The sequence below is a fragment of the Pleurodeles waltl genome, chromosome 3_1, assembly GCF_031143425.1.
Source record: "Pleurodeles waltl isolate 20211129_DDA chromosome 3_1, aPleWal1.hap1.20221129, whole genome shotgun sequence".
NCBI classification, from domain to species: domain Eukaryota; kingdom Metazoa; phylum Chordata; class Amphibia; order Caudata; family Salamandridae; genus Pleurodeles; species Pleurodeles waltl.
The window spans coordinates 873,998,483-874,011,054 of record NC_090440.1 but is presented as its reverse complement, the minus strand read 5'-3'; the positions used below and the strand labels follow the sequence as shown (position 1 = coordinate 874,011,054).

At 42.5% G+C, this 12,572-nt stretch overlaps 1 protein-coding gene across 1 annotated transcript in view; it reads right to left on the bottom strand.

Annotated features, from left to right (window-relative positions):
• ADPRS (ADP-ribosylserine hydrolase) overlaps positions 1-12,572 on the bottom strand; it is a 51,546-nt gene that overhangs the window by 27,328 nt on the left and 11,646 nt on the right. Inside the window, exon 2 of the mRNA XM_069223836.1 lies at positions 8,890-8,986. Within this exon, the coding sequence (XP_069079937.1) occupies positions 8,890-8,986 (97 nt within the window). The remainder of the gene's footprint in view (positions 1-8,889; positions 8,987-12,572) is intronic.

Below are 12,572 nucleotides of genomic sequence, written 5' to 3'. Positions count from 1 at the left end.
ACCACCGCCATCACTTTTGTGAACACCCGAGGGGCGCTGGTAAGGCCGAAGGGGAGCACGCTAAACTGAAAGTGCTCGTGACCTACCACGAATCGTAGGTAACATCTGTGGGCAGGCAGGATAGGGATGTGGAAATAAGCAGCCTGCATGTCCAACGCAACCATCCAGTCTCCTGGGTCTAAGGCAGACAGAACCTGAGTCAGGGTGAGCATTTTGAATTTCTTCTTCTTGAGGAAGTAGTTCAGGTCCCCAAGGTCTAGGATAGGACGTAAGCTCTTGTCCTTCTTTGGTATCAGAAAGTAGCGGGAATAACAACCACAACCTACTTCTGCCACAGGGAACTTTTGTATAGCTCCCTTGGCCAAGAGAGCCGCGACTTCCTGGCGGAGAAGCGCCAAATGATCCTCGGAAGGTGATGGAAAGATGGTGTCATGTGTGGTGGAGCAGATTCGAAAGGGAGGGAGTAGCCCTTCCGAATGATCTGCAAAACCCACCCATCCGTGGTGATATGTCCCAGTGGGGCAGGTGATGGCGGATCCTGCCACCAACTGAGCAGGAGTGAAGGGCGGACTAGGAGGGTTTGGAGGCTGCAGCGGGGGCAGAGGTGGACTGGACAGACCTCTGGTTCCTTGTCCCACGGCCACGTGGGATTCCGCGTCCTCGGCCACGCACAGGCTGGCCAGCATGCATGGCACAGTGGCTGTGTGGAGGACGTGACAGGGCACCCCTTCCGTGTCCACAAAAGGGGCGGGAAAGGGGTGCTGGAACAGGAATTTTGGGTGGTTCGGAGCGGGCCGATGGCGGGGTGCGATAGTCCTGTTCACAAGAGCCCCTGTGTTGGGTTTGGACCATGTACCCAAAAGGACATCGGTGAGGGCCTCATTGAATGGTAAAAGGGGTTCTGAGGTAGAAGCCCCAGGCTGAAGCACCTCCGTCAGGAGATTAGACCTGACCTCTACAATAGGCAGCTCAAGGCCGAGGACCTCAGCTGCCCTACTGACCACCATACCATAAGTTGCTCCCTCCGCCGTAGCCACGGTAGGAGGAGACAGCATGCCAGTGTCAGGAGAAGTATCCAGACCACTGGCTTCGCCCGAATCCTGTGCCCAGTCCATAACAGGATCAACCTGGTATTCATAAGGGTCCATGGACCCCTCCAAATCCTCCCCATATTCGTACCCATAGAAAAAAGGGTCTGAATCGGACCTGGGGCGAATAGGTCCCACCGAAGCCGAAGGCTGCTTCAATCGACGCCGCTCCGACTTCAAGTCGTCGGGGATAAGAATTGGGTCAACGTCGATATGGGCACCACCGATGCCTGGAACGTCAATAATCGACCAAGCGCCGGGGAAGGTCTTGAGGGTGCGACTGGCGACGGTGCAGATCCGCGCGCGGATCTGGAGGTGACCTCGTGGCCAGGGTCGAAGCTGCTGGTGCGGAACCCGAAGGCCCCTCAGCCGAGCTCCTTGAGCCCGAAGGCACCATATCAGGGTCGGCCCGCCAAAAAATGAGGCGCATGGCCTCGTAAAACTCTTTTAGTTGGGCGGAGGTCGCTCCGGCTTCAGGAAACTCGGTTTAGGTGATGTTTGGACTGGCACACACAGCCACTCCTTTCAAGACCTCCAAAACACTTATGATCTTACCCACACTCAATGCTACAAACACCTGCAATTACTGCACGCCATCTAAGTTCACATCTTCAAGTCTGTGACACTACTGGAATATAGCCATCTGGAGGCTAAGCTCCTTATGGGGGGACTGGGCTGTGGTGGGATCCCCCAGATTTACCGTACATTAATAATCCACTCACCAGGCACACTGGAACATATTAAGCTCCGCTGGGAGGGGGGATGGATAGGTCCTATAGATAATGAAGACTGGCTGGATGTCCTTACGGCCCCCAGTGAACTCGCTATTTCCTCACGTCTACGGTTAGTCCAAACATACTATCTTTACACCGCCTACGATATTCGACTCACCTGCACAAGGCAGGCCTACCCACTGACTCCACTTGCCCCACCTGCGGACACACCTCAGCAAACTTTTACCATTTGGTGTGGGATTATACAGCAATCTTGACATATTGGGCTGAGGTGACTTATGAACTACCCAGAATTATCAGGTGGGAGGTACCGCTCACCCCCCTTATACTACTACTTGGGGTGATAGAGGACTCAGAATGGACGAGAGCCGAAAGAATGTACCTCAGTACTGCTTTACTGGTTGCAAAGTTAGATGTGGCTGTGCGATGGATGTCCCCTGGTCCCCCCCACTCTAGCAGTGTGGCGGCAAAGAGTGGACTGGTGTGCTCGGCAGGAGCAAGTGGTCTATGATGCCAGAGTCTGCCTGACAAACATGGACGAGTATGGGGCGAATGAATAGGTCAAGAGGAATGATGTTTCCGATACATGCTGAAAACAGGTCTACTCTCAATCTCAGCAAGACAAAACGGTATTCAAGGTTTGTTGGTCATTACCTAATATTTCTAACTGTAACAGATGGATAATGTGTCTTATAGTTAAACCTGCCAGTTATGAACAAAAATTAATAAAATCTGTTTATCAAAAAAAAATGACGACCTGAATCTACACATTACTGCTCATCTTTATCCAAGAGACGCATCTTACCCTTATTAGCTACACTTATGCTAATCTCCTGTCGGCTAGCCAATATATCATTCCCAATTCCAACCTGATAAACATTACTACAACAAGCTTTCGTCCTCTCATACAAAAATCTCATGAGCTGAAATAGATAGCTTCTTTGATAAGTTGACCACAGCCTAACTCAAACATGCAGAAGGGTACTTCTGGCACAGTTGTCACTGGAGATTCTAAAAATATGTCATGAAAACAATGCCCAATGGCCCTGCTCCTGATACGGCTTGTATAAGTACGAGTTTCCATACAGAATTAGTGTAGGAATAGCCCCCAACATTATGGCACTATTTAAGGAGGTGGTTCTAAGGAGTCAACTGCTGCTCACGATGCAAGAAGCCCTGGTGGTGACGCTTTTAAAAAATCATGGCAGGTTGACTTCAGTTTTAGCACCTTCTTCAGCACCATCCACAGCTTAACCTTGGAGTAAATGCAGTTGTGGTCTTCTCAGATTCCAAGACGGCCACTGATTCTGAAGTATGGGAATATAAGTTTACAGACGTGGACAAGATAGGTGTGGCGGAGGTGTTCCTCAGATTGGTACGACTGCTGTACATTGTTCTCACTGACAGAATCCAGGTCAACAGTTATGTTATTGATCCAACTGCTATCTGCAGGGGAACAAGGCAGGGCTGCTGTTCCTATACCCTCTAAAGTATGAACCACTCTGTTGCACTCCTAGAGAGTGGCACACTCAGAGGGGGTTGAAATTGTCTGGCCACAGACAATCCTATTTACATATCTTTACGATTGACTTCAGGATCTCTTACATAAAGTAGGCAATCTACCAGAGTTCAGCCAAGAAATATTGTGCTTTGGTGGACTCACAGGATTAAAACTAAACTGGGATAATTAGTTTAGTTTCTCCCAGACAGCCTACATCATAGTGTCTGCTGGAATTCCTCTTCAAATGGATACTGGAGCATGTACGCTGCCTTGGGATCATGATGCACAGGAACTCTGTGGAAGTTTTTCCCGGTAACTATAGTGCAGCCATTGACAAGTTAACAAACCGAATAGAGAGGTAGATCAAACGTACTTGGTCTCTTGCAGGAGAAGTGCCATTGTGAAGCTCTGAATTCTTCCCAGAATGTTGTATTTATTTGAAAATATATAAATTATCCCCTCTTGTGCTTATTTCAGCAACCTGCAGAACTTGCTCACTAGATTTGCCTAGGCCGGCAAACAGCCAGAAATCAAAGAGGTTACAATGGCTCTCCCATGTGAACAGGGTAGTCTGGTTGCTGCAGACTTGGAGCTCTATTACTATGTAGCGCAGGCTCAATTCATCCATTATTGGGTCCATGGCCCCCATCACCTACCACACTCAAGGCTTGAACATGATGTGAGTGAGTTCAAGGCTATTATAGCGGGCTTGCTCAGCTCTGCCTGGAAAATGCACCTACATACTGACCTGATTGGCTCAAATATAAATAAACTGAGATGACTAACTTTATCCTGTGGAAATGTAGATCTTATGGTGTACGTGGCTACCTATGCTCCAAGATAAAGGCATCAGCACCAAGTCAGAGAGGCTTGTTATAGTTCATATGGGTAACCCATTCAGAGAAAATAAATTTAAAACTCTTCAGCAGATGAGGGAGGGTGATCCCAGCATGACGGCCCTTGATGTGTTTCGGTATTACAGAGTCCAACAGGCATTGAGAGGTACCACTGCGGACATTCCTAAAGAGCCAAATTCATTTGCACTACGCATGTACTCAATCTAAGCAAAAGAACTGAACAACATGATTTCTAGACCTTACAAGTTAGCTTTACGTGTTATACCCCGGATGGCAAACAGGCACAGCAACAATGGGATCACAACTTAGACTGCACCATCACAGCGGCTATACTGCTGTTCGTTAGTCAGAAGTGTTACACCAGTAGAAAAGGCATAAACAGTTTATCCAACAATACTATCATATGCTGACCAAGCTACAGAAATACGAGCTGGTCTAAGATGAAATCTATCTAAAATGCAATTGGGTTGGGCAGACAAAATGCACTTGGTTTGGTGGCAGGTATTCAAATCCATCGGAGTAATATTTTCACCGAGTTGAACTTGGAAAGTTTAGAGGCAACTCCTCTGTGTGCACACTGCTGGGGTAAGTTAGGGATTTCCCAGTCACAAACCGAAAATATACAGCTCTGGCACTTTTGTTAGCTAAACGTCATATTGTGACGAGAAGGGAAGGGTCTACTTCTAATAGCCCACAAACAGGTCCAGGATCTTATATACTTCAATAACACAGCAAATATTTATAATGCGGTGTTTCCAAAACTGTAGGTCACGACTCACTGGTGGATCCCGAGCATATTTCTGGTAGGAGGGGAAAAGCTGAGCAATAAAAAAAACATGCCTTTAAATTCTGAGTTTATCTTTTCACTTTTGTTTTTACAGGTGCTTCAGGGGTCAAATGTCAGGTTACGTCTTCTGATAAATTGCTGCAGGATTGGTGTTTACTGTTCTTTCTGTAAATGCAAAGTGACACGAGTTTTCAAAGTGAATTTTGTGACAATCTTGCTGAAGTACAGAGAATGTGAAAGGAAAGACTGTAGGATGTCGTTTTTTTGCAACCCACAACACAATGTAAACACCTGTAAATGAACTGTATGTATTCAGCAGTTAGGAAAGCAAACACTGAGCACACTTGTAATTCTGAAAAGAGATTTTAATAAGATCAAAAAATATCATGACACTTTAACTTGGTGATGCAGAAATGAAAGATATTCATAGAACCCCGATTTTCATCCATTGTAATTTGTGTGCTCTATAGTTTTATGAATAAACCTGTAAGTCTGTACAATGTTAGTGATCATTTCAATGTAAAATGTGCTGTCTGTAAATGACAATGCCCTACCACAAGATACTTAAGTTACATTCAAAAATCGCCCTCCTCATGTCCATTAAAGGTAAGCGGGTCACAAATGTTTGTCGTTCTATAAAGTGGGTCATGTTTCTAATAGGTTTGGGACCTACTGGTCTTGTGATCTAATGCCCATTAAATCCAGGCCTAAGGATATCTGGTCAATCCTCCAGCAATACCTGCTACTGCAGCCTCAAGGAAGACGACGTTGGTACAAGTTTCAATGATATTTAATAAGTTAAGTAATTCATTTTCTGTTTTTTTTAGCAGATTATAAGACGTGACGTGATTGTGTCGTGAATCCCATACTAGTGCGATTCGGCTAATTTGAAGGAATTTCACATGTTGAATAAATCAGTCACTGTGCTTATGCTTCGTCGACAGTTACCACTTTGATTCACATGCTGTATTTTATGTTACTTGATTCAACAAACATAAAAGAAGTTTTAAAAAGAGCTGATCCTTAATAAAAAATACTGCAGTCAATGCATCGCTGGGGTTTAACATAACTGAAATGTATCCGTGTTAATATGGCTACCCTTTACTGACAAAGACTCTCACTCCACTGCTTTATGGAGTTTTTTTTCTATTATGTTGTTAGGCGACAAGTTCCAGAAATCTTGGAGGCGAAAGGGAAGACGCAAACTAAGTGCCCATTGTCATTATCTCAGAGAAACAACAGCCTGTATCTCTATATATGAAAACCAACCTTTTAATTTAGCATCTTAGAACTTACTGTAAGAAAACGCCACAAGTGCAGTTCAGGTAAGGTCCGCTCGTCATAGTCTGTGTAATGGAAATGATTTTGTATAATGTTGTATGCACGTGTTATTGGTAGATTCCCTTTGAAAAGTCCGACATGCTTTCCTCACCAGCACTCTATTCATTAATAGGTTTACTTTAGCCTGCTACCCTAGAGCCGCTCTCCATAACAAATATGAACAGTTGTCGTGTTACCTTGTGAGTGCGATACATATGGCCTGTGCTACTTTTCTTTGGGAACAAGTAAACTGCATGGCTACAGTACAGCGGACTTTAATTATCACTGTATGTTTGATGTTTTTATAAAAAAAAGTTTAAAGTGTATCAGTCTCTTTGATCAAATGACAATACATGTAACTCAACGTAAGATATTGTTTTTCAACTATGTTACCATTTAGCTGTAATTGTCTTTAAAACTGCTCCTAACCAGATCAGACCAGTGTATTTTTATTTGTAGACATTTGTAATTGCTTGTGTGTTACACAGATGTCATAAACACAGTGGGGATGATTAGTTTAATGTTGCCAATGTCCTGTTAACGTTCTTCCTTCACCTGCCACAGGTCAAAAGCCATTAACAATTAGGCAGAACACCAAGGGTCAGCTTCTTCTCATTTGATTAAATCTTTCTTTTTGTGCAGTGAAAATGCGTGTTATTGTTTTCCAAGCACTTGATGGGTAGGATTACGAACTCTAGTTAAGGGAAACTTGCGGATGCATGCGGCTGTTTGATTTTAAAAAAGCAAGACTTCTGCTGAAGTGGTCATTTTTATGGGGACAAAAGGTGTGTACATTTGGAGTGAGCATGGGTGTTGTGCCCACTGCCCGCCACTGTATAATGCTGAAACTAGCACAACAGTGGTTTTCCTTGGCAACTTGTAGGCATTTATGGCATTGTCTTACAACATAAAAAGCTGGCCCTGGAATCATGCAGGTAATTTCTGGTATACAGTGGGCTTCCATGCATATCTCGGACATGAATCTGGCTCTAGCAGAATGGTAGCCGCTCTTGACATATTGTGTATACGCACTGCACAAGAGTATTCACGATCAGTATCAATAGCAGTCTTGTAAGTGTGTCTGGAAGCCTCGCTATCTTGTGGAAATCCAATGCACGAAGGTGTGTAAACCCTGCATAATGTTCATCCTGGCACTGTGGGGGTAGTTCCCACCACACTTTGGCCCTCTACAGCACAGTGATTGTTCTGACAACACGGTGGTAATGGTTTCCAAATTGAAGGCATCTGAGGCACAATAGTGGTAATTCTTGGCACACTGTAGCTATCTATGAGACCCACACCTGCTATAATGCTTGCATATGCATTAAAGTGGCAATTCATCACTTGATGTGTAATTTGTGCAAAGTCCAGGCCTTGTCTTAATGGTGATAATTGCCAACATATCATGAACAGTTATGGTATGCTGGGGACAAGGAACACATATAAAACTTTTTGAGCATATTTAAAGTTCAAGCATACTAATGAAATACAAAAATCAGTGCAAGTGATATAGGTAATATGTAGGCATCTGCACATTCTTGGCGCGCTCTCTCTTCAAAATTTAGGATAAATGAGTCTTTGCCATTTTTAAGATATTAGAGAAAAGCATGCAAAAACCAGGAGATATTAATTACTTTCCTTCTTTCAAAATACAGGCCCAGATCTTCAAGTGGTCTGTGCCACCAATGCGTCACTTTTTTGATGCATTGGCAACGCAGGCTGCTGACCCACATCTACAAGGCCATGCAAAGCCAATTTGCATGGCTTTAAATATCCTTGTAGAAATGGAATAAGGCAATGCAGCACAAATTGCTGTGTTGCCTTAATTTGCACCTGGGAGGCATTACCATGGATGTTGCATGGGTCCCATACATCACCCATGGATTCTGAAGCGTTCACAGATTTGCAAAGTTTTGTAAACATGAGAATGCATAAAAAAAACATATGCCTCCCCAGGGGTAGGCATAGAAGTGATGCAACAGGGAGAAATATCTTTATTTCTCCCTGTTTTTTTCCTCTTGGGATTGTTTTTGTGCAGGAAAGTGCACCTTCCTGCAAAAAAATAATAATAAATAAATAAATAATCATCCCCGCAACACAGGAACCCTCTCACCATGGTGCAAGGGTGCCTGTGTTGTCGCACGGCAGCTTGTGCAGCAGCGCAGGGGAAAAGGACAGGAATGGACCTTATGTCGCAGATTTTGGGGCACAGCAGCACCACAAGGCTTGCGGCGTTGTCCTGTGCCAAAACGTAAATCTGGCCCACAATACTTTAAAAACAAAACATTTTAAAAGCCAATGACTGTACGTTCAAGTCATCATTTGTCCCAACCTATCTAATGGCGACAGTAGAGAAAATGTATTGCAAATGGTAAAACACTTGTATTTAGAATGAACATTATATGGTTGGGGTTGAGAGACTCAAAGTACTAACGGGGCATCTGGGAGCTTAGCATTGGAATAGACATAGTACTGAAGTGCAATAAATATCTTGTTCCTGGTTGGTTACATGACTCCTTGCCTTTCTCACTGGCTTCCCTGAAAGTTAAACTCAGAAATATTTTTTTCGAACTATGTAAAAACGTGGCATGTTACACCTTACCTCTTCGCCATATCCACTTCATCAAACTCTTCATTTGATAAAAGGGACTGCACAACAGATCTTGCCATGGCTGTGTCATCCGTGAAATCCAAAGTACCTAAAAATAGGAATTACATGAGTGATTACAATCCCGGTCATTTACTGCCAAGGTTTCCTGATGCCAATAAGGCCCATACCTGCCAATGTTCACCCAACCCCAATTTACATTCCCATTTCCTTAATATGGCCTAATTAAGGGCACAAAGTGATAGAGGCAACAATGCATGCTAAGTAAAATACCTTGAACACTAATGTTACAGATACTCCCTCCAACAAATCTGCAGCCTCCAATTTGTGACATTGATTAACAGTTGCTGTTCTTCTTCTGGTCTCTCAACAATTTGCTCTTTTACACATTCCTCATTTCTTCTAACGTTTCTCTAAGCCTTTTTGTATCCCTGTACAATGTTCCATTACACCAGTGTCCTTTCTCTTAAAGGAGGCTATGTTTGATGTGGTCCATCTCTAATCACTTTCTTCATTCACTGCCTTGCCAATTTATATTCTTGAAACAGAAGATCCACAGACATAAAACAAACTCCACAATGCACCAAGACCTTCATCTCATCCAGCCCAAGAACTTTTTTAACACATTTTAGCACTCATTACAACTCACTTCATTCTTTTGTTGACCATTTCTCTAACCTTTCATTTTTTGTTACATCCACATCCAACCACCAAGGATTTAGTCCTGTGATCGGCCACAGGTTATCTAAATAGATGTTACTAATTTATCACTACAACATTTCACTTTAAAAGTTGATTTGGCATCCCAATAACTGTATATTAGGGACATTTTATCAATCATTTTAGCAATCCAAGTCCAATGGTACACTACATATCTATTTCTCTGTATCCCCTTTAAACAATGGTCATTTAAAAATGATGTACAATGAAGGCAAATATATCCCATCCTCAAATGTTATCTTCCTCCTCCTCACTATCATCCTTCACAACAATAATCTTTCTTTATTTCTGCAAATTGAAATATATTGTACTCAGGGGTGTGGAATTTGATAAAATAGTTACTTGTCCATGGGACAAGTTGCTTCACAAATCTTGTCCTGTAAAAAAATCCACTTGTCCTTTGGGGTGTCATATAGCGCAATGTCAAATTATGGCAGCAATCTCCTTATATAAGAGCTATGACTATAGCCTCTTTGATTATACCAGGGCTAATACTGTAGTAGGGCTGTAATTCTAGGATTTTCATTATTTTGCCACCTTTCTGAAGATCTACATACTGGCTGGAGGTAACAGTAAGCAATAGTTCCAAGGTTGGAATGCCCTTTTGAGTATGTGCAAACCTACTAACTTGCATGTTTGGAAATTTACTCCTGACAAGGGCATAAGGAAAGATTCTTCTACGATTGGGGAAAAGTGGTTAGAGGGAAAGAACGTGTAAAAGCTCAACGTATTTTCAGATGAATAAATCTACACACACATATTTGCTCATTCTAAAATACAGTTCACAAATACTTCTTAGGTGTACGATTTTCTAGTCTACTTCTACAGATTCTTGTGAGTTCATGAAATACTTTAATCTGCACTAATGCAACAACATACACCATATGCATGCACTTTTGTGACTTTAAGAATTGGGCTTCAAATCAGGTCTGGCGTTAACCAAGACCTTTTGCTTTTATTTAAATTCTATCTCTATCCATCTATCGGCTGGCTTCACTGTGAGTGATAGCAATCTGCTCATTCACAAGGACCATATCAGCACAAAGTAATTTTGTTCAGTGCCAGGAGCTACTTTGCTAATGCATGCATTTTGAGACCAAAAATATTTTTGCTTATTGCCGATGTTTGTTACAATGGTGAGGGCTCGGCAGCTCCCAAAACAAAGTTTTACAAAAGCCATGTCAAAACAAGACACACATTGACAAAACCCAAAGACTGACCACCAATTTCAGACCTACTGGATATGCCAATGCTTGTTTATTTTCATGTTTTCCATAACCTTGTTGAAACTGGTTACACTGATTTTCCACTGTGAATATTTTTTGGGAAATACTGGCATGAATCAAAACATTTTACTAAATGATGCTTCAAAGAAATGGTACCTGAAATTCCACAGCAGTTTATAAAAACATTTTGTTCCTTCTTTATGTTTTTGTGAACATTTTATTTTGAAAGCAAAGAATCATCAATCTTGCTTTCAAGCTTCTGCAAATATCTGCATTTATTCAGGGAGCATTCCGGAAGCATTATACAAAACCTCATTGTTTTACTATGCAAACATGTGTACACTTTTTCCATTTTTTCCTGGAACCACAGCCAGTAGTGCAGAACGAGCTTACATTTATTTAGAGCACTAATCCTAATAATAAAGGTGAACCATAAATAAAAGTTCGAACTTGTAACATATAGCCATAAACGTCACCTCAACTGCAGACGATTCCCTTCCCTGCTCCATAATGTGGTTCTGTAAACTGGCAGCCAAGGGGTTTGAGGTGCAGGGGGTTGGGCCTATGTGCCCCAAGGACAAAGTAAACATGAAATCTTGTTGTTCTTGACCCCAAACGATATGTCTTGGGTGTAGGGCTATAGGAATTCCACACCCCTGATACTCAACACAGGAAGTCAAACCTGAACCTTTCTTAAAGCCCAGGCCATCCTTAACAGAATGACCAGATATACACATTTATCACACTTCTTATAAATTACTGGGAACATTTTTGTTCTGGCTCAATAAACAACTGATGCAAAACCTTACGTTATGAACCTGAAAAAGAGCTTGCAGGAGTACTACAGAGAAGGCCTTTAGCCCTACCTCCACATTAAGTGGCAAGAGCATGTTTTGGTTGGACAAAAATAGCGTGCTTCCACAGAAAATGTGCTTCCCATCCATGCAACTTTGAATATTTTATCTAGCTGCCTCAGCCAACAGCACTATGAACACCTAGTAAAGGTAACTATCAAGCTTACAATAGGATGCGCTTTGACCTTTTGGGGCTCACATGGCACTAAAATGCTGTTAAAGTGTCTTAGATAAGTGGATAAATATGTGTTTTCCTCTGACAGCAGCAAAGACGGGAGGAGGGCAGTAATGAGGAATGTATTGCAGCTTTCCAGATGTGCACCTCCCCTTCCCTTTCCATCATTAACTTTAAAATTCAATGTGCAGTTTTGCACATTATGTGATACCCAGGGCTACTCTAATCTAAAAGCCTTTATTGGTTTGGCTTGACAGTGTAGCTGTTGCCAGACCTTACATCATCAACAAAAAGAGCATTCAGAGTACTACTGAGAGGAGCTTAGGCTCCACCTACAACTTGGTTTCGCTGAGTACAAGATGAGGTTATATGCTTCATCTGAAAACAGTGCTTATATTGTATTTTCTGGCTTGTGTCAAAGCTTATACTCAATATAGCAGGACTGAATGGGTTATGGTGGCAAGTCAGTCACCATAGCTATAGGCCTGACCTGGTTATTATGAAATGTTACAATAAAGGAAGTATGCCCAATATATTCATTGTGAAAATCATATGTCAACACTAGATAGAATTATAGATGGGTATCAGTCAACTCTGAGGAGTTCTCAGTGACATCAAATAGACGACTAAAGCAAAGCTTGAGTTGTCTATAATGTCACTCAGAACCTTGAGATGAAAATCATCCTCATAATTCACTTGTTT